The following is a 22,073-nucleotide window of genomic DNA, read 5'->3' as shown; positions in this document are numbered from 1 at the left end:
CTCCACCTTTAGGGGGGAGGATCCTTCCACGTAACGCGAGGCAAACACACTCGCTTCATTTGCTCTTCCTCCTTCAGCCGCGATGCATCACCGGTAATGAAGCCGCAGCTTGGAGATGCCTCTTGCTCTCACACACAGTCTGGAGTCTAGATAGGAGAAGAACATATTTGCTCTCGCCTGGACGTTTTTGTTGTTGTTTGTTTTGTTTTTTTTTTAAAAAAGAGGTGGGGGAGGATTTAAGTGTTTTATAGCCGAAAACCGTCATTGTCAAAACTAGAGGATGAACAGCATAAGACAGGTGCCCACACGGGTGAAGAGCAGGCGGACTGAGGCCAACCTTGGAGCGGAGAGAGAGCATTTTGACAAGCAGCAGGTAAAAATATAAAACGGTGGGACTCGTCGGGGTTTGTGTTCACTGTTGGACGATGAAACCAGCGCTTGATTCCGGCCTGCTGTGGCTGTACTGGGTGCCTGTAGATGTGTGTGTGTGTGTGTGTGTGTGTGTGTGTGTGTTATATATATATATATATATGTGTGTGTGTGTGTGTATGTGTAGCGTACCGCATAGGCCACATCTCCAATTAACCAATTGGTTTTGGGGGAATTGGATGTTTTAATGTGTGAATTAAATGTCTTGAAGGTGTCTGCGCACACATTAAAGCCTGTTTTTAAAATGTGTATATTACCAGTACTTAGCATTATATATTATAACACTGGAACTTTGACTTTAAGGATTTTGAGTGTTTTGTTTTTAAAACAGAAAATCAGTCTTGTTTATTTCACAATAAATGTTCCAGATACATGAGCTTTCTCCTGTAATGGTCAACTGAGAGATTTGACCATTTAAGCATGGTTCATACAGTCCAGTGCTCTGTATAGGCTCACCACTCAGAAGTCTGCCCATTGGTATCACGCTGAACTAGTCCTTCCTGTTTGGCCACCTTTTCTCCCTTTACGTTCCTGTCTCTGAACAGCCTCGTTGTTTGAATTTATAGCAGTTAGGGAACTGGAAGAGCTTTAACTTTAAGATATTACTTAGAAGTCTGATTTAAAGTTTGTATTTGAATACGCTAAAGGAATGAGGTTCGTCTCATTCTTCGTACAACAACAGGTGCTTTGTGGTTTCTGGCTCCCACTGCAGTCATCTGCAAAGTAAACCATGCTCTTCACCATCATACATGAGTAAGATACTTTCAATGTAGGGAATATATTGTTGACTAAATGCTGGAATCTGTTGAAGAAGGAACCAGCTGCTGTTTCAAGTGAAGCACATACATCCACGGTCTGACTTGGAAACGTGAGATTCAAACGAGGTGAGTAACTAAACAAACTGTTAAGCAGCTGCCTGGGAGCTCCGACTCACAGCACTTTCAGTATTTTGTTATCTCAAATGGGCTGAGCTTTTTCCCTACGTTGGGTGTATATTCCTCTGTCAATGTTTTATTTGCTTTTGAAACACAAGGAAAGAGGTGGAGTTGAGGTGTTCAGACCACTGCCTGTTTGTCCTCTGTGCCCCTTTCCACATCACAAAACAGCTAGAATACATAATAATGTAATATTGTACTCACAAATTCCTTATTTTTTTACTATCCAGTCCTCTTCCTGCGGTATGTTTTGAGTTTTTGAGTTTGATATTGCAGCATATTTGTTGATTAGAACAGCAAATGGCAACAAGAAGGCACAGTTGTGATTTCAAAACTACGCATTGTTGCCCCACTAGTTCCATGCTGTGCAACAAATGCTCAACAAGGCATATTGTGTGTAAAGGACAAGTGTCAAAGTGTTGTTTAAAACTCACAGCATATTCAGAATAGACTGGAACTAGTTAGATTTACTGCTTTCACCGGGTGTGAATGTGACTTACTGACTGTCGGGTGCAGCCACAGGGGATCAAGTCACCACTGCTCAGCAGGATGGATCCACCGGGCAACACGCAAATGAAGTGGGCAGTCTGAGGAAGAATCCTGACTCCTGATTGGCTAATGGTTACATTTATCCAGAAACTTTATTGTACGGCTCTTTACAGCCTCCTGATTTCACCATGAGTTTAGTGGATGTGGACACTCAACTAGTTGCCATATGTACCGATGAAGCAACACAACTGTGCAACTATTAGCTAAATGAGAATTGTAACTGGTTTATGGTGCATAAGTCTGGAAACAAAGGCTTTTCATTCTATTAGATTAATATTTATCTCCTCATAGATATCCTCAGTACTGCTGATTCATCCAGTACACTGACTGAAACGCCTCTTGTGCGCCTCATTCTCTCCTGTGTTCTCTTCTCTTTATGTTGACCTCGGTATCAAGGTGAAATGTCTCACACAGTGTCCTGTGTGTGTGTGTGTGTGTGTGCGTGTGCGTGTGTGCGTGTGCGAAGTGTTTGCTTTCCCTCGCTCCTGTTGCCTGAGTGAGCGCCCATGAGAGGAAAGGGGGGGATGGGAGTACCAGAGGGTAAACACAGCTACTGAGTGGGAGTAGAGAAAGAATTAAAAGCACTGAAGTTGTGATTAAATCACACACTACTAAAATTGTCTGCTGTGTTAAGTCAAGACTTGTTCTTGTAGTGAGACCGTATGTCAGTGTTTGTGAACAAACAAAAAGGGTCAAGTTGTTGTTTTACCTTTTTAACGTTTCTATCAAAGTGTTGCTATGCAAAGAAACGTGCAGTCTTTGCTTAAAACAGGACAAAATGCTCATGATAATATTATAACCATACAGAGCGCACATGTAATGCTTATGTATTATTGACTAAGCAAGTGCTCATCATGCCCATAAATCCTTATTTTCACTGAAAATAGACTACAGCCCGAAACACAATGTTATCATACTACTGTATCTATGCCGTGGTACATATGTTAAACAGCTAAGGTTCATAATCGTGAACATCACGCAAATCACGAGATAACCAACCAGCTCTGACAATTGGCCAAAAAACAGTCTGGTTGCTAAAGAACAGTTTATCTTTTGTTAAATATTTTAGTGGCTGTCGTATTCATAATTAAATTAGACATGAAAGTGAGACATAACCCCTGTCTCTGCAGCCATTCAATAGTTCTGTTGATTCATTCACGCTTTCTCACTTAAATTCAATCTGTCCATTCTGCCTTTATTGAGACATTTAAACTTTATTCCCTTCATTGAGAAGTCTATCCTGAGTGTGAACAGGGTTTTATAACAAATTATGTGTCTTATTTAGCATGATTTACTGTAACTGTTGCCATGTTTGTCTGTGGTTCCAAGGGTCTTCATTCATAGTTCAGTTGCCCTTTTAATCTGATGAACTTGGATATACTGATGGATATATGATTTATACTCTTACTTTTATGTCAAATGTCTGGCATTAAGAGTGAAGTAGACAGTAAATATGAGGGATTACAACTATGCAGAACATACAGATGAACATCAGGTATTGTTTCTGGGTTGGGCAAGTGCTTATTGTAGATCTAGAAGATGTTTTATTTGTGTTTATACATCACAATGACGATGTGTAGTGTCCTTTCCGTTAGCACGTATGAGCATTTTGAAGGAGAACAGAACTTGTGTGTTTTGTTTATTGCCTGTGTTGATGTGGGAGAGGCTGTGCTAGTTTAATTAGAAAAGGGACAAAGTAGCTGAAGGAGAGGATTGGAGCAACACAATAAGCAGTTAATAAAATACCAAAATAACCTGTGAAGCCATTTGATTTGAGGAAGAATATTAAATTGACACATAAATAGTGTCAAGGATATTTGACCCTTCTTTGCATTTCCTTTGTTGCTTCTGTTGCACCGCTTTCACTAATTTAAAACACCAGGTGAATTGTTGGCATTGTTACTAGTAATACATGTAACTAACCTCAGCTAATGGGTGTGAGCTGTGAGTGTGTGTGACCTTGTTAGCAAGATCTCCTGCAGCAGTCTGTTGAATTAAGCTGATAAGGACCTGCAATAAGTGCTCTTGCTTTGGGGCATTATGTCCAGTGAGAAGCAGCTCAGGTGTAGCGTTGATGCTTTGACTCCATTAATTTCACACACTGTGCCACACCAGGATGTCCAAGCACATGGACACGCTGCTGAAAAGCAAAGATGACAAGGTAAGCAGTTTTAAGGTTGGCTGTATTAATGCAGCATGTGTGTGTGGCTACAGTAAAGCTAGCTGGCAATAGACCTTATGGCAGGCCTGAGGGATTAGTCCAGGCTTTCCCTCCCTCTCACTTCTCCTCTCTGCTGGTCAGGGGATTTACTGACGCTTGAACCAGATGCAGCACTAACTTATCGGGCAGCCACACAGGCGACAGTGTCAGCATGTCCGGAGCGCTTGGACCACATTGCTCTGTTAGTAAAGTTTGGATTTCATCTGACTTACCTTTGACCGTGGCATTAAGGAAAATGGTATCTGTAGTGTTAGTGTATGACCTGTGGTGGAGGTTAATGTTAAAATGATCGTTAGTTGCAGCCTTACTAGTAATTGAAGGGTTGCTACTGTAGTTTGATCCCCATGTAGCCAGTTCCCATTACTTCCGTAGTAGCCTTGAGCAAGGGCATGTAAGGGTATGTACACTGGAGCGCACCAATGAGTTTGTTTTCTAAAAAGCTGCAATACAGCTCACTAGCTGGTGATCATGTGCTCATTGTGACAGTAAACTGTACATAGTATTTGGTCACCCTCCACCTCTTGTCGTGCATTCGATGTCCTTCTCCCTTCTGCCCCTTTCCTCGCTCTCTCGCTGCTCTCTGACTGACAGCCATTCTGAATGTACTATGAGAGTCTCCCTGCAGCCTCGCTGCTCAGCGGCCATCTGTTGAGGCCTCTGTGCCAGGCTCTGTGTGCCAGAGCGCGGCCCCCATCCAACCCAATCTTCTGCCCCAGCTGTCGGCCTTCCTCCCCAAACAAACCCCTCATTGTCACACAGGCCTTCATGCTAGCCCAGTGCACTTGCCCTGTGTAAACGAGAGACTAGCAGTTCATTTGCGTCAGAAGCAGGCAGGGGGAGTCTCCCATTAACCAGTACACCCCTCTCTCACTCTGAATGCCACAGTAGCCCCTCTGTGCTTTGTTGTGTGGCCATGTATGTTTTGGTGGGTGTGTGTGTGTGTGTCTGGGGTGGCGACTCCCAGGTTTTGTAATGTATTAAAGAGGCTTTTATGGGGTTTTGTGGGATTAGGGACCTCTTCTACTGATATATGTGATTGTTTCAAACAAAGATGTGACATGAATGTCTAAGCATGTGTTCAAGGGCAACCCCGAAGTACCGGGGTCTTGTGCTGTCATTTACTGTTATTTCTACTACATTATGGTTACACGCTAATTTATAAGGAGCCTTTTTTTTTATCCAGGAAGATGCTTTGGGAAAGGCTGTTATAAAAGAGATTGAAAATGCTTCTGCTTTAATGCTTGAACTGTATGCTGGATTAGTCTCTTATGTAATACTGTGGTGGTGAAGCTGGCTTGCTAGCATCATACAATAATACTATGGGCCTCAACAGATGCTAAAAGGACACAGTACATATAAAACACAACTAGATGCATTTATATTACATTTCTGTCTTTAATTCTTCCAAAACATTAAAATAATCCCCCACTAAGAATTTGGGGTATCATTATAAAAGAAGAATATGCATAAATAATAAGCACCCAGCTGTTGTTTCCTTGCTGGTTTTAACAAAGACTAACAGGTCTGGTTGATTGTGATCTCAGTGGGAAGCGGTGCTGTAGAATGAGGTATTCTCGGGCCAAGTGTTGATTACATTTTTATCACACTGCCTTTCATACAAAACAGCACTGAGATTTAACCACAGTTTTTAAGACTAATTTAGCTATGGGTGGCGTCGCAGTAGTCTAGGGGTAACAGTGCTGTCTAGCCGTAGCTTTGATCGTCATGTAATTGTTAAGTGTTAATGAATCCCACATTCTGAAATTTTATTAAATTAATTCGATTCGACTTTGAAAGTAAGGGAGGAGGAGAAAACAAAATCTTAACAGGTCCAATCGTTTTCATGTACTTTTCCAAAGGTCTTCATGGAAACATCGTTCAGACTGTGGCTTTGCAAATTCCCTGCACATCATACAGCTGACTGTACAGAACATTCTCCATTTTTGGCTTGCATCAAATTTCTCTCTGCAAATCGCTCTTACCACAGCTGCTGTGAGCCATCATTGATGTTTCAGTGTCAAGATACTGTGAAAAATGCAATCTTGTCAGTGAAGGTGCACCATGAAACAGTGGCCGGGCAGTCTTTGTTTCCAGGCTTGTGCACCAAAGCAAGAAATTATGTTTGTGCATCAAGGATGACAGAAATTCATTTTTTTTAAACAAACTGCTCAATCTTGCCATGCTTGCATATAACTTGTGACTTTAAAATCATTTGGCCATGAAAATAATTCATGAATAAATAACAAACTTTGTAGTGCACGGTCAGTAACAAGACTGCAACCCTGGAGCTGGAGAGAAATTAGTGTTTTGCTTAAAAGCACTTCAGCAGAGTAGCAGAAGTAGTAGAACCCTCCCAATCGAAGGATAGCTGGGTCTCTAAGCTATAATTTTATTGGCACAGGAGAGGGATAACCGTGACAGGAGCACTGCAGTGTAACATGACCATACCAGGCAGTTATCATATTGCTTTGCCGCTGTGGTGTACTGTACCTGAGGTTCATTGAAATAGGTGAATCTCCATGGGGACACACATTCAACCGTGTGGAGATCCAGACTGTGTGTGTTTCCCTGTCTCTCACTTCCTGTGACACTTGTTCTGCCTGCTGGGCAGGATGTAGAGCAGCTTGCTGTGTGTCCTGTGGTTATGATTACACACTCATTATCAGTGGGATCGTTAAGCATAGATGTTATCTGTTGATGCGGATATTGTCTTTTTTGACCCGAGCTCGCATAGGTGACAAAACATAAAGCTAAATACCACACAAAAAGTCTAGCTGCTAGTATATCCTGAACTACTGACTGGTTTTGGTCAGTTAAAATTATGCTAACTATAACGAGAGAGCCGAACGTCTGTCTGTACAACAGTCTGTGTACACAGTGCAGAGTCATTGTTTCTCTGATTCATTCCTGTCATTGCAGGGCAGCCTGTTATCATTTCTTTGACTCCTGGTCTATATTTACTTCTCGTGACTTCTGTATTTGCTGTCATGGCTATTGTAAGCCCTACAACTGATGGTTGTGTGGGTGGAGAAGCAAGCTATACAAGATCTAAGATTAACTCCTCTCCTCTCCTCTCCTTTCCACCCAGCTGAGCAGCATCAGCAAAGCTATCAACTCCACCGAGACGCCTGTGAAGGAGAAACATGCACGACGTATCCTTTTCTATTCTGTTAAGATCAGTAGTGTGTGGTACTGCCTTTGCTTCACGGCGTGTGAAAATAGAGATTCTAATAGCTTACGAATGCCTTACATATAAATGTAACGCATTCGTAAGCTATTAGAATCTCTATTTTCAGGCCGACTTCATATTTTGCCACACAGTGTTTACATTCACTGTGTGTCAGCATTTAAGTCATCATGAAACAGCATTTTGGGAAAATGTTTATTCTGTAATTGGATAAGTTTCCTGTTTGACCGGAATGGGGCGGGATCTAACAACAGCAGTCATAATTCAGAAGTTTAAAGGAATGGGATACTACAGGAAGATAAATTAATTAAAAGTAATGGAATATAGATAGAAAAAAATATAAAAGAAGGCAACTCGTACATAACTTATGCCTGTCATGACATGGAAATCTAGCTACCATTTCATTGTGTGGGAAATGGCACATGCTGTATGTGTAACAGCCAGGAGTCCTGTGATACTTTGTGCTTCCTTAACAACTCAACAACAGGAATCATCCTGGGGACTCACAGGGAGAAGGGAGCCTACACCTTCTGGTCCTACGCTCTGGGCTTCCCTCTGGCCAGCAGCTCCATCCTCAGCTGGAAGTTCTGCCACGTACTGCACAAAGTCCTGCGTGATGGACACCGCAATGTAAGGCACCGAGTACTCTTACCAGCTTTTACTCTCTCTCTTAAATTTAGAGAAACTGGATTATTGACTTCATCATTGTTCACTTGTATCTTTATATGATATATATTTAGTGAGTTGCTTTTTATTTTTTTTAAATACTGTGGAAAATAAAATGAGACAACTTTCTCAGAAAAGACTGACATATTCAAAACACACATGAGTGAATGTTAGCTTAATAGGTTTTGATTGAGGTCAAGTATTACTTGAGATGTTCATTCAAGCTTTCAACCTTCACAGGTTCTTCAAGACTGCATGAGACATCACAGTTCTCTAGTTGAAATTGGTAAACTGTGGGTGAGTCTTCCATCTTTTTTATTACATCTTATAAAAATGATTTCAATAATTTCAAAAGAATGCTGTAGAAAAAGACATCTGTGGATAATTAGATTTCTGTAAGGCCTTTTAAATAATGCAGTTCAGTAAGAGACAAGAAAGCTTCAACTTATTCTTATTATTTGTGCTCAATTCTTCCTTTTCTGCTCCTGTGGTGTCCAGGCCAACCTGCATGACAAATATGGACAGCTGGTGGCTTTGTATACAAAGATGCTCTGCACAAAAATGGAGTTTCATGTGAAGGTAAGAGCATTTTATGTCATATCACACCACATGGTACAGTATGTTACCAAGATGCACATAAAATGTTTTGGGATTCAAACTGTGAATGGGAATAGGCACTAAACCTGCAAAAATGTGCTCTGCAGCATCAAGAAATCCCACCAAACCTGGAGGTCACAGATGAAGTCCTGGAGCGCACTGCAGGAACAGACATCAATAATGTGTGAGTTTCCAAATACTGCGGAAAATGAATTTTAAATTATCCATTTAACCTTAAATCCCAATTGTCATCAGACATAAGCACAGATGCTGCCACCCAGCTCACAAAATAAACCGACAAGCCCTGCTGCCTGTTTAATTTCACAGGGTCACATCATCATTGTCTCAGAGTGGGGCCTCTCTTCTGTCTAACGGAGGTATCAACTTCTATCCTGCAGGTTCCAGCTCACAGTGGAGGTGTTCGATTACTTGGACGCAGAACTGAGGCTGGCCGAGACAGGTGAAAGAAAAACTCCTCCCACCTTTTCCCCCATACTACTCTTCCAAGGAAGAGAAACTTGAGCTACAGTAAAGGGCTGCTGCCTGCTGACATTATCTATTTATGTACAAAAGCCAAGAGCCTTTTAAAGAAAGTTATTGTGAGCAACTCTTACCCTGCCCATTTTCACATAGACTGAAGTCCATTCAAAAGTGATTCGAATTGCTTGGCCTCGTTTTAACTCATGTTCCACTGTTTTTGCCTAAATTTGTTTTTAACTGATGAGGAAATGCCTGCAATTAGAGGACATTAACAAGATTTCTTCCAGTTTATCTGTAGTGGTATGCTCCTCCCAGGCCTGCAGGGTGGAGGCCCAAGATCACGTGTCAACACCATAAACAAATTTTGCAGCTGTACTGTGAAAGAAGTGTGCTTGTACTCTGTAGATGTACTCACATACGCGTTCTTAGTGTCAGCGCCATGTTTTTGAGACATTGGCACAAAATCTCGTGTTTGCATGTTGCAGAAAGTATATTGTTGCTACCTCACAGTCAGCAAGTAACAGGAGAACCGAATGTGAAAACTAACACTGCATCAGTAAGTTACTCAATGGAAGAGTCTGCACTTCATTCAACCAATGGTATCTGTATTCACCAGTACAGCCTATGTTTACACCACAAGAGGCCATTTACAGGCCAGCATCTAACACAGTCAAAATTTACTTTACAGGGATACTTAACATGTACTGTATGTTCCTTTCTCTGATCTCTCTCCCAGTAATCCGACAGCTCAACACATCCATCGCCATCTCCACTCTCACGTCTGGCCAGTGTCGGCTGGCACCACTCATCCAAGTTGTCCAGGACTGTAGTCACCTCTACCACTTCACCGTCAAACTGCTGTTCAAGCTGCACGCTTGTAAGAAAACCAGAAAATGCCATTTAGCATATCATTAGCCTAAAATTCTGGGATAGCTTTAAATGTTCTAAATATATTCTAAATATTTATGCGTCTCAAAGCATTGCCTGATAATAAAAACTTTGTACCATGTTGTGGATTTCAGGTCTCCCCGCTGACACTTTACAAGGACATCGTGATCGTTTCCATGACCAGTTCCACAGGTAGGTCATCCACGGCCTCAGGCTAGGAGTGAATGAGACTGCATCAAAGGGGACAGAATCATTTTTACCAAAGGAAGTGTGCAACATAATCCTGCCTCACCCAGTCACCACAGCACTTTGAACCAATGCAAATCACTGCTTCCCATTCCCCCCCACCCTTTGTGGTATGTCAGTTCGTGTCCCTGTCAGAGACAAATTTATATCTTTACTACTGAGTTCAAAGACGAGTCTTCAGGGTTGGGGGAGATGATCCCATTAGATTAATTCATTTTATGTAGTTCAGTTGTTTTACCTAATGCTTCATGTGACTTTTTAGTACAATGACACAGATTTACATTCCTGCCACTGCTGATAAAACACCGTCCGTAAAAAGCCATCTGTTACAAGTCTAAAAAAATATAAGCTAAAACATAGCAGATATGAGTCGGTATTACACAAGCTGTATTTTGTGCCATGAGTATGACATTATTATTATTATTAGACTAACTTGTCCTTTGTCCCACAGCCTGAAGACCTTCTTCAATAAAGCCAGAGACATGCTGTACTTCAAGCGACTGATCCAGATCCCCAAACTGCCTGATGTAAGAGCACAGAGGGATGGGGAGAGGTGGGATGTGGGATGACTTCAGTGCTGAGTCACAGCCTCCATGTTGGATGTCAAAGACTTCACCATAAACCTAATACTCCTATTGTTGGCTCGAGAGGGAGAAATTGACTTATCATTTATACAGACTGCTGTGATCTGTTGAAATTTGATTTCACATGAAGGTTTTCTCATAGAATCTTATAAATATGCACAGTGACTCCGTGGTTAGCACTGTTGTTTCACAACAAGAAGGTCCTAGGTTCAATTCCCGGCTTCTGTGCAACGGTCTCCCTGTGTCTGCGTTGGTTTTCTCCGTGTTTCCCCCATGTTTATGCTAGGTTAATTTCTCCTGTCAGTGCCCTTAACCAAGACTACCCAGGTGCTCTACAGTGGCCGCCCACTGCACCTAGTACTTAAAATGGGTTAAAAGCAGAGGACAAATGGCGTACTGTGTATGATTGTGTATGTGATAATAAAGTTGAGTCTATTCTATATATTTCACCTAAACACGATACCATACAAATTTAAGCAATACCTACTTTTCCTTTTTCTCTTTGGCAGTCCCCACCTAACTTTCTGCACGCAGCCTCACTGGCTAAGCATGTGAAGCCTGTGGTGGTCATCCCTGATGATGACGAACCAGAGCACCAAGACGACGACGATGACGACCCCGAGCCGCTCATTGAGGTCAGCGAAGTGTCAACCTCTAGCATACAGGCACAGCCACAGGTATGTCACAGATCCATGTATACAGTACACTGTGTAGGCTCGCTCACACAAGTACTTGTAGAAATAGTACCATGGCGTTGCTTAAGCTTTTTTTTATATTTTACTTTTTTTTTAGCAACTGGACATATTTGATCAGACGTTTGGACCTCCAAATGGGGGCTTCGATGACAGGTGAGCAAAAGTGTTTTTCCCACTGTAACCTGTGATCGTTAATACAGACTATTTGTTTTCAGAATGCTGTTTTATGCCAGCAAGCCGTGACTGTGTGTTTTCTGTCTGGCAGGGATCTCCAGATTGAGAGCTTAAAACGGGACCTGGAGTTGTTGCGAGCAGAGTTGGAGAGAGTCAAAGCAGAGGTAAGGACTGGTGTGACCAAATCACTTGGTCATTAGGTTTCAGACGTTTTTGTGCGTGCACAGAAGAGGTGTGGCAGTAGAGGGCATTATTATCTATGTGCAAAGGAATCTGGGTCATGTGTTGGGTGGATGCAAATCCTGCTCCTGACATGTGGAATGTGGCAATTGGCCTCTGAACGAGTGTCCAGTTGGGAGTTTTGACGTCACAGATGTGATTCCAGCTTGCAACCTTTTGCAAGTCATCCCTTTTGTATCTGCTTTGTTTCTTGCTTGTGTTTTTCTGTTATAAGAACAGACATAAAGTAAAAAGATAGAGAGATAAGATCAGAGCAGTCTAAAGAGATGAGCTGGGTTTGTAAAAAATAAAGACATCTTGTGAAATAAGAGATGTCTGAAAGATTATTATGTTGAATACTGAACAAACTGGATTTGCAATGACATTAGTAGATTATTACTAAAGCGCAGATCTCTCTTTTTCCTTCCTTAAGGCTCAGCGCTACATCACACAGCTGAAGTCCCAAATCAACAGTTTGGAGGCAGAACTAGAAGAACAGCGTGCACAGAAACAACGTGCTCTTGTGGAAAATGAACAACTGCGCATGGAGCTGGAGGCTACTCGCCGCCGAAACGCAGAACACGAGAGCGTACAGACCACCTTCATTGAAGCAGAAAGTGAGACATGCAGTCAACACTCTCTCTCATACGCTTGGACATGTGGTCAAGTGCATACGATAACGCTGTCATCTCTTTTTGCTGTGCAGAAAGATCGCAGGCCACTGAGCAGCGGTACAATAAGCTTAAGGAGAAGCACACAGAGCTGGTGGCCAGCCATGCTGAACTACTTCGGAGGGTACAGAAAGACTGCATACCAGTCCAGAGATTGTTTGTTTAAAATGAGATGTCAGCACCTGGCCTGGTGTGTGGTAACACTAAATGTGTTACTGTGTTGACAGAGTGCAGACACTGTGAAGATGCTGTCGGCGACCCAGCAGACCCAGGAAGAGGTGGAGAGGACCAAACAGCAGCTGTCATTTGAGGTTGATCGAATAAAACAGGAAGCTGACATGAAGGTTGGTGATATATCATTTGAAGGTCCAGTGTGAAAACATTTAGGAGGCTCTATTTGGAGAAATGGATTATAATACTCATAGGTATGTTTTCTTTAGCGTGTAATCACCTTAGAATAAGCCTTTTATATCTACATACGACATGAGTTGCCTTCCATGGAGTCCATGTTGAACTGCCATGTTTCTACGGTAGCCCAGAACAAACAAACCAAACAGTAGCTCTAAAAAGGGGCATTCAAGTTTTTTACAAGTTTCGCAGCCACCATAGTTTCTCCTTCGCGCTTGGAAAGGGTGGGTGAAGCCACGTAGATGCAATCTGCAACTTCACAGCTAGATGCCACTAAATCCTACACACTGGACCTTTTTCTTTCTTTTTTTTAAAATACCAAGGTAGCATTGCAGTGTAGATGTGTGTAAATAATGATGTGTTGTCACTGTAGCTGGAAGAGCAGAAGTTTGAAATGGAGAAGCTGAGGAGAGAGCTGGATGAGAAGATGGCAGAAGTGACGCGCATCAAGGCGACTCTGCAGAGCACAGAGATGGTGAGTGTGCACCTCTAATGCAGCAACGCCCTTGATGATGTTTAGCTAATTCACAATTATTTAGTATTTAGACTTCTCATCAGTTCTTTGATCGGAGACTTGAGGCATGTCACACATTTCCACATGGACTTTCCGTCCGACACTCACGGCCATCTGCTCTACCCTGGCTTCCTTCGTCGCTTTTCCAGACAACAGAGCAAGTGAACAGCTCAATGACGGCTCTGCAGGCAGAGAAGGAGCGTCTGATGCGATCTGTGAGTGAGAAGGAGGCGGAGCTGTCGTCGCTGCGGCAGGCTGCGCAGGTGCAGCAGTCGTCTCTTCAGCAGGAGCGAGAGAGGAACAGCAGGGAGCTGGGAGAGCTGCAGGGCAAACTGCAGGAGAAGGTCAGTCAGGACAGCGGAGCCGAGCTCAGCAGTGTGTACAGCAGACGAGTCTCCACTCAATACATTTGGTTGTATTCAGCAGTATTTTAAGTCTGTCTCCTTAAGAAAGAACATGCATGGTTAAAGTTTAAAGTATCTAAAGGGTATTACATTACAATCATGCATAAATCTGAAAAATAGCTTTTTTACTTTTACTAGGCATATGCCAAGGATGACTGTGCACATTTGTACAATAGCTAGGTTTGCATGAACTGCAATGTTCTAATAGTAACCCTAAGATAATACTTACAATCCAAAAGGATGTAGAGGTTTTCCAATTTTAGTCAAATCAATGACGTTTAGTTTAGACTTGTAATCAAACAATGACTCACAATCAGTTTTTGAGGCATTTTATAAATCTTGCTTTGACAAATAATGGCTTCCGAGCTTGTTGATGACACATGCTCTACCATCTGATGCTACCATACTGAATAGATGAAAAGGAAAAGGCTTGAAGCACAGTATTTCATTCATGGTGCATGGTGACAGTATGAAGGAAAGACAGGGTCTGAGGCGAAATACTGCAGGGAAAGTGTACTGTGGTGTAGTCTGGATTGAGTGGCATCAATGATTCATCAGCTTTATGCTCTGTGTGGCACATAAACATAAAATGAAAACGCTATGAAAACAGACCATTTTATGTAGGTTGAGCTATTTAAGAACAAGATGAAGGTCTCTAGTTGTGTGTGCATGCTCTGCAACAGTTTTGGAAGATGAAAAAATTTAAAACAGAATGTGGTTGTACATGGACAGATGCATTTACATTGAGAAATGTGCAAATCTTTCATCATTCAATGCTTCATTTGTTCAGTGTTGTAAATCTTTTTGTTGATGAAACCGTATTATTGGGATACAGTGGCAACTCATCAAGGTGTGCTGTCATGTTTTCTCCTCTAAGGTGATCATAGACAGATGGGTTGCCTGAGAAGTTCTGATACAAAAATCTAGTTTCTGCATGTTAATAATAATTCTCTTGTCATCAACATGTATGATATCATTCACACATGCATGGTCTTTTAAATGTGTATTTGTGTGTACATGCATATAGTCAAGTCAGGAGGAGCAGCTGAAGCAGAAGCTTCTGGAGGAGCAGTTTGCTTTGCTGCAGGGAACCGTCGCAGAGGCTGAAAACATCATCCAAGATGCTGTTGCTAAGCTGGATGATCCCCTCCACATACGCTGCACCAGCTCTCCAGGTCAGACCCCATACTGTTATTTCTGAACAGATTAACAACAAAATGTGTGAAAAAGTGTGAGAATTAAATGAGTTAAATAAAAAAAGCTAAGTGGAATGTTACAACCCTAGCTTGTTGATCATATACAGTATGTTGTCTATTCTGGAGAGTTATATATATTTTTCCAGTCCTCTGTTTGTTCTCCAAACACAGATTACCTTGTAAGTCGGGCGGAGGCCACACTGGGCTCCATAGACAAAGTGAAAAAGGGCCATGCAGATTATCTCAGTAACATGAAGGGTAAGTTTTGCTCTGCTTCTGATTCAACATGATCCTTCTGACCTCCATAACAGTTTGTGGCTGATTTTGTTATGTTTGTTAATGTAGCAAAATGCTCTCTTACCGTTTGCTCTTGTAACCAGATGCTGGAGGGCTGCTGAGGGCTCTGACCCAGTTCTCCCACTTGGCTGCGGATACAATCATCAACGGCAGCGCCACCGCACACATGGCACCCACTGATCATGCAGACCGTAAGGAATATCTCAGATTACTACTTTTGGCATTGCACCAGTTATACTTGTAGTTATTTTAATATTTACTACCCAGCTCATACGTCCACATTTAAAGGCACATTCCATATATTTGAGTTTTGGTTTCAGACTTGAACTTTAAATGCTTCAAGCTGCATAAGAGTTTAAGAGAGTTTTAAGTGCCAGTGTAAAAAGCATGCAGCATTATGGCTGAAAGTGGATCACTGCATTTTTACACCCCACAGGACTGACAGAGAACTGCAGAGGCTGTGCCACTGAAAGTCTGCAGTTTTTCAGGGACCTAAAGTCCAAGACCTCCCTCCAGAGGGCAGACCCTGCCTCCATTCGTGTAGTCGTTCAAAAGATCCTGCACTTGGGCCAGGTGAGAGACACTAACACAGAATATGTGTGTTCATTTTGTTATTTAATGTGCTCTAAAACTTGCCAGTCATGTTAATTGTTTATGGATTAAATTAATAACAGTTTTCTGACACAGTTTTGCCAGTTGCAGACAATTAATGTTACATAACAGTATGATTATGAATAATACCTTGTCTTCATCTGCTCCACCGTGGGCAACATCTGTCACCCTGCTCTGCTAGTAATCTGTGGTAAACATCTCTACCAGATATGCACAGCTCTTTTTTAAATCTCTCTCAGCATCACAGCAGAGTATGCGCCGTGTGCAATAATCTAATGTAGGTTAGCTACAAACAAAGAGACGGATGCGGTATCATACAGTTTATTCAGCATTTTAAAACATTCCCTGCCACTACTTGTTTCTGGGACAGTGAGGTAGACTTCTGTCAGCAGTCAAACACCCACATTAATGTGAATTGAACTCTCAATTGTATAAATGTTTTCTTCCAAGGAGGCTGACAATAAATTTGCTGAAACATAGTTTGCCTCTTGCTTTGACTCGATGTCAGTCGGTGTTGGATTACTGATATGTGAACTATTTTAGCTTATGTCTACAAAAAGAAGAAATCCATAGGCAGCTCATCTAACCGTCTCCTGAATTATGAACAGTGCAAATGCATCAGTATATTCTTTTGTAGTGTTTGGATATTTCAATGCAGTCTGTGATATTTTTATGAAATTATATTCATATTTTATCAATTTGTTTGGATATCAAATCTTAGTTTTTCATCAAGACCTTACCATTTAACTGTTCACAAGTGATGATTTAAGTCCTTTCATTTGTATTTTTTTCTTTTAGCATTACTAATAGTCTTTCCTCTTGTTATATGCAGGAGCTGCGGCCAAAAAGCATGGATGTTCGTCAGGACGAGCTGGGAGATCTGGTCGATAAGGAGATGGCTGCAACATCAGCAGCTATTGAGGAGGCAGTCCGCAGGATAGACGTAAGTGGTGTAAATGTTAGTTTGAGATGTACTCGTATTATCTATCTGATATTGTAAAGTATATTTATTGTAACTGATGAATGTCATGTATGGTTCTGTGTTTAGGAAATGATGAATCAGGCACGACAGGACACAACAGGAGTAAAACTGGAGGTCAATGAAAGGTTTGTTCTTTTTTGGGACTTTCTCTGAATTAGTTAAACACCAACTTGTAACAAGATGCGTTATTTTGTTAAAGTTGAATTAAAATCAGACTGGGGGTGTAACTCTCATGAGACCAATAATTGTAATTGATAGAGAACTGCAGAGGCTGTCGTTCTGTTTTTTCATTTTTGTTTTACCCTGTAACACTGCACATGTACAGTTTAACTTTACTGTATATAGTGTATATAATTTTATATTCTAGATTTATAATAAATATTTTTTATTATATTTGCTCTTTGCACTACATTTCCCCTCTGCTGCTGTGCCAAACTTGAATTTATCCTATGGAGGATCAATAAAGGATCATTTTATCATCTTATCTTCTCTTATCTGAATTCTTAAAGCACAATACCTAAATGCACTTATTATAGTTACCTGTTTCTCCTTAATGTTATTCTTTAATTAAGGTTGTTAACTAAAGAAAACAACCTATAAATTGCTACGTACATTTTTTTTCACTCTTCTCTTTCACTCTCTCAGAATCCTCAACAGCTGCACAGACCTGATGAAGGTACTGTAGTTTGATGTGTTTCAACTGATATGTTTTGCCATAGTCCTACATATAACCATATTATTAATTAATGTCCTAATATCCTTTTTATTTCTTGTTTCTCTTCTGTTATCATCCATTCTTCCATAGGCCATCCGCATGCTAATTGTAGCATCTACAGACCTGCAAAAGGAGATTGTCGAGGGCGGGAGGGTGAGTCACACTGTTCTAATTTTGAATCCCAAAGCGGCAGCAGCTTTTGTTTCTGAAATCAAACTGAGAGCTGTTCTGCTCCATTCAGAAAACAACAAATGGGGACTAACAGTGCTATTGTTTTGCTTGTGAAGGGTGCAGCCACCATTAAGGAGTTCTATGCCAGAAACTCTCGCTGGACTGAGGGACTCATCTCTGCTGCCAAGGCTGTAGGATGGGGAGCCACAGAGATGGTGTAAGTTATACAAGATAATACAGCTTATATTCTCGTACTAATAAATGTATTTCATGTAGCATTTTAAAACATGTCTGGGCTGTTTCTGAGCCTTTTAAATAATTTTGCCACATAATTCAGGGGTCCCAGAAATGCAGCGTATTTTATGCAAATTCTGACCCATGCACAAATGTATAGGCTGTGTAAATGCTACAAGAGGATAGCAATATTCTTGCTGATGGCTTTAATGTTTTATTATGTTTATACTCACGGCTCAAACCAAAGCAAATCATTTATTGATGTTAAAATGTTATGCATGGCACCTGAAATGACTCAGCCATTAGCCAGTGGGCAGAGCTGTACCCTTTCCAGTTAAGTGGATTTAAGTGGTATTATGTCTTCACCTGCTTCCTCACAGGGAGTCTGCAGATAAGGTGGTGCTGCACACAGGCAAATACGAGGAGTTGATCGTCTGCTCCCACGAGATCGCTGCTAGCACGGCACAGCTGGTTGCTGCCTCAAAGGTAATGGTCTAATTTCCAAGTATAGTATGATAAAAAACCTTTCAGATACTTAACTACATTGTATTATGCTAATTACCAAAGTATGAATATCACGCACAACGATATTCATCACTTTTCTAAGGTGGGAGTTTGATGTGTTGTCACATGAGAGTGCAAATTAACCATATTACATTTAATTATCAAGCAATTTGTTGTGCTAATGTAACTCTCTCTCACACATTAGTACAACACTCAGTAGCACACTGACTGTGTAATTGGTTTCTGTGAATGGGTTTGTTGATTTAGTGTCCAAACTGTGTCATCTGGTTTCACTCATATGCCCTCCTCTGCACTCAGGTTAAAGCAGACCGCAACAGTAGGAAGCTGCCAGTACTCCAGCAGGCTTCACGCCTCGTGAATGAAATGGCAGCTAATGTGGTGGCCTCAACACGGACGGGCCAGGAGAACCTGGAGGAGAAAGGTGAGTACAGTTTGATCTGTGTACTTGGTCATTGTAGAGTCTGATGAACATCTTCCTAATAACTGTTTTCATGCGCAGAAACCATGGACTTCTCTGGGATGTCCCTCATTAAGTTGAGAAAAGAAGAAATGGAGTCACAGGTAAATGGTGGTCATGGGACTGTGAGGGGTTTAAAGAGGGATTGTCTAGTGTATGTTTCTTACTTTGGTGATCTCAGAGACTAACAACATTCACTCATTATATTAAACTCTCAAATGTAAAAGGTCATGTCATATTTCTATTAATATTGAGCTCACATAGATTCTTGCAGTGCATGTTGCTAGGATGAGTTTAATGATCTATTATTTGTTTATTAGTTTAACACTGAAAGATTAAACATAAGCACAGGCTATAATACTTCTGCAATGACCTGGTTTATTTTCCCATTTCACATTAATAAGCTTGACACGCAACTGATTTGACATGGTGGAAGTCATTAAATTAATTTAAATTGAACTAAATGTAACCCGAACAGTTCTGACCATAGATAATCACCCGTTTATTTCCCGCCGCTCAGGTGAAGGTGCTGGAATTAGAAAGTCACCTGGAGAACGAGCGTCTCCGTTTGGGCGAGCTGAGGAAGAAGCACTACGTGTTGGCCGGAGTTCCTCTGGAGCCGGAGTCTGAGGGCAACGGTATAACCACCTCGCTGCCCAATCCTGTCACCATGTCACCGAAACCCACCAAACCTGCTCTCATGAAGAAACCCACAATGGCCCAGAAACCCAACATACCACCCAAAACCATGGTAAGGGCCGTGGGTCAGAAGGCTTTGTGTTGTATATGAGAAAATAAGATTAAATTTGATGTTTTAATCTGTCTCTGTTCTTCTGTGTGTTGCAGTTTAAGTAATGGCTGAGCAGAAATGGAAGAGGCTTCACTAATGGATGGTTGGATTGACCAGAGAAAGATTGCCTTTTTGTGAACATGCAATTCCTTTAAGTTAAATGTTGACAATCCTCTGCCTCATCCCGCATCTCACTGTTTTCCTCTCCTCATTTCTTATATATTATATTTTTCTTTTTTGCCAAAATGGACCATTTTTGACCCTTGATGCCTGTAAAAGGATTTGCTGTCTTTACCCCCCTTTTGTTTTTTTTAAGGATGCACTCACATGCCACCCAGTCAGAAATCTTTATATTTTAATTCTTGGCAACAAGAACTAAAAAGTTAATGGGACACTTTTAGGCTGTTTTGAGTAAAGTATTTTTTTCTGCATTATCACAATTTTAGATGATCAAGCATTACTGCTGCTTTTAGAATACAAACCTTGAGGATAATCACAAATCGACAGCGTATCTTGTCAATAGTTTTAATCAATCTTTGGACAACCTTTTTGCACACTATTTTGGACGTTCATTACAAAGCACATCACATTTTTCTTAATGTACACTCTATGCTATTTATGTTCTGGTGGGCGGTAAAGGAAACTAGGGAATCACATCGTGGGCGTCCATGTTACTGCAAAAGGTTTACATACCTCTGGCTTTGCCTTCATGATGGACAGTGTTCCTCTCATGTGCGAAAACAGCTTTCTTTCTCAACAGTACACTCGGAGGCCTTGAAATGTACTGTACTATTGCATTGAATAATACATGTAAAGACATACAGTCTGTAAAGGAGTGTGCAACTCGCAAGTATAATTTATACCAACACTCATCTCTTGAATGTCCCTTTATTAGAGGAGCACCTAGAATGTTATGGTAAAGCATATAGATAGACTTAACGCTTGCACACAAATATCAGATGTAGGCGTCCTTAATTATCACATGCTTCTTTTAGGCTGAATATGAACATTTAGGGTTAGTTATTGTACAATATGAAGGTGTTCACGTCCTCTATGCCTTTGGGCGCTTTTCTTACAGGGTCTTAAAATGCATCTTTTTATGTTCTGTCTTTCCTCAGTACAAAATGTCTTTATACACTCAGATCTATTAATATATTTTAGTAAAGATAATGGTGGTTTCTCCTCGTAAGAAGTGTAAATGTCAAACAAATGAACAATAAATGTTTGATTTAATGTCCCATTGTGTTGATTCATCTTGTTCCAAGCTTATGAAAAAGACTATCAACATTAACACATAAACCACACTTAATAATAGAGCTATTGGTAGATATAAATGTGTTATAAAATATTCCTACCAAGAAATGCAGACACTTGTTAATACACTGGTAATAAAATCATAAATAGCCTACTTGTATACAATTTAATCATTTGTATTTACTTCTTATTATAGGCTGTCTGTAACTTAAGTGCCAAGTAGTGTTGGGATATTTTAAAAGCATTGCTGGACATAGAAGGTAATACACTAGTAATATCATGACATGCGCAGTAGGACTTTGAGTCAACGTGGAGAGGGCTGCTGCCTTTAGGAGCGATTGTAATTCTTAAAACTCCACCTTGCTGATATAAGATTGGTGGAAACAGTAGGCAACAGCAACCCGAACGAACTTTGTTATTAATTTAATTCAAATGGATTTATTGGTCACGACGTTACACTGTACATAGTGCCAAAGCAAGCGTTTGGAATTAAAAATATTAATAATAATAAAGGAAAACAATATTTACAATAAATTAATTATAATCTATACTGTTGGTAATACTGTAACTATGATTGACTCAATCATAATCAATCAATCTCAGTCAATAAGTAATTAATTACAATCAATCAATTAATCAGTTTGTGTCAACTAAAATTGTAATTAAAACAGTAGTAAAATAACAGGCTACACTTAAAACAAGTAGTCTGTTGTCAATATAACAGTAATAACAAATTATTAAATATAATATATATAATATAACAATATATTAAAATTAAAATAAAATAGATGTCTGCTAATAATTCGAATTTGGGAAATGTTTGCGAATTGTTTTTCTCTTAAAGTTTTTAATGTAGGGCATGAGTTATTATGATTATAAATTATTATTATTTGACTTGAACATGAACGCTGTGGTGGTATTTATTAACGATGAACGTGACATGTACGATTTTTTTTGCGAGGCTATTGAATGC

At 40.6% G+C, this 22,073-nt stretch overlaps 1 protein-coding gene across 1 annotated transcript; it reads left to right on the top strand.

Moving 5' to 3' along the window:
• Positions 1 to 133: 133 nt before the first annotated feature.
• hip1rb (huntingtin interacting protein 1 related b) lies at positions 134 to 21,079 on the top strand. Its single transcript, XM_051421797.1, has 32 exons — positions 134 to 373; positions 7,223 to 7,286; positions 7,809 to 7,951; positions 8,228 to 8,284; positions 8,486 to 8,566; positions 8,692 to 8,768; positions 8,983 to 9,044; positions 9,801 to 9,941; positions 10,087 to 10,144; positions 10,650 to 10,725; positions 11,292 to 11,459; positions 11,575 to 11,630; positions 11,743 to 11,815; positions 12,304 to 12,487; positions 12,577 to 12,665; positions 12,769 to 12,885; positions 13,323 to 13,424; positions 13,613 to 13,807; positions 14,895 to 15,042; positions 15,235 to 15,321; positions 15,444 to 15,551; positions 15,797 to 15,933; positions 16,805 to 16,915; positions 17,021 to 17,079; positions 17,600 to 17,630; positions 17,760 to 17,822; positions 17,957 to 18,057; positions 18,455 to 18,560; positions 18,897 to 19,020; positions 19,099 to 19,160; positions 19,577 to 19,807; positions 19,903 to 21,079. Exons 1-32 carry the CDS (start codon positions 281 to 283, stop codon positions 19,909 to 19,911), a joined length of 3,213 nt encoding a protein of 1,070 aa, XP_051277757.1. The 5' UTR covers positions 134 to 280; the 3' UTR covers positions 19,912 to 21,079.
• Positions 21,080 to 22,073: the final 994 nt, after the last annotated feature.

This window comes from Dicentrarchus labrax, unplaced genomic scaffold (assembly GCF_905237075.1).
Source record: "Dicentrarchus labrax unplaced genomic scaffold, dlabrax2021, whole genome shotgun sequence".
Taxonomy (NCBI): domain Eukaryota; kingdom Metazoa; phylum Chordata; class Actinopteri; family Moronidae; genus Dicentrarchus; species Dicentrarchus labrax.
The sequence above is the reverse complement of the archived record's forward strand: the minus strand, read 5'-3'. Positions and strand labels throughout refer to the sequence as shown.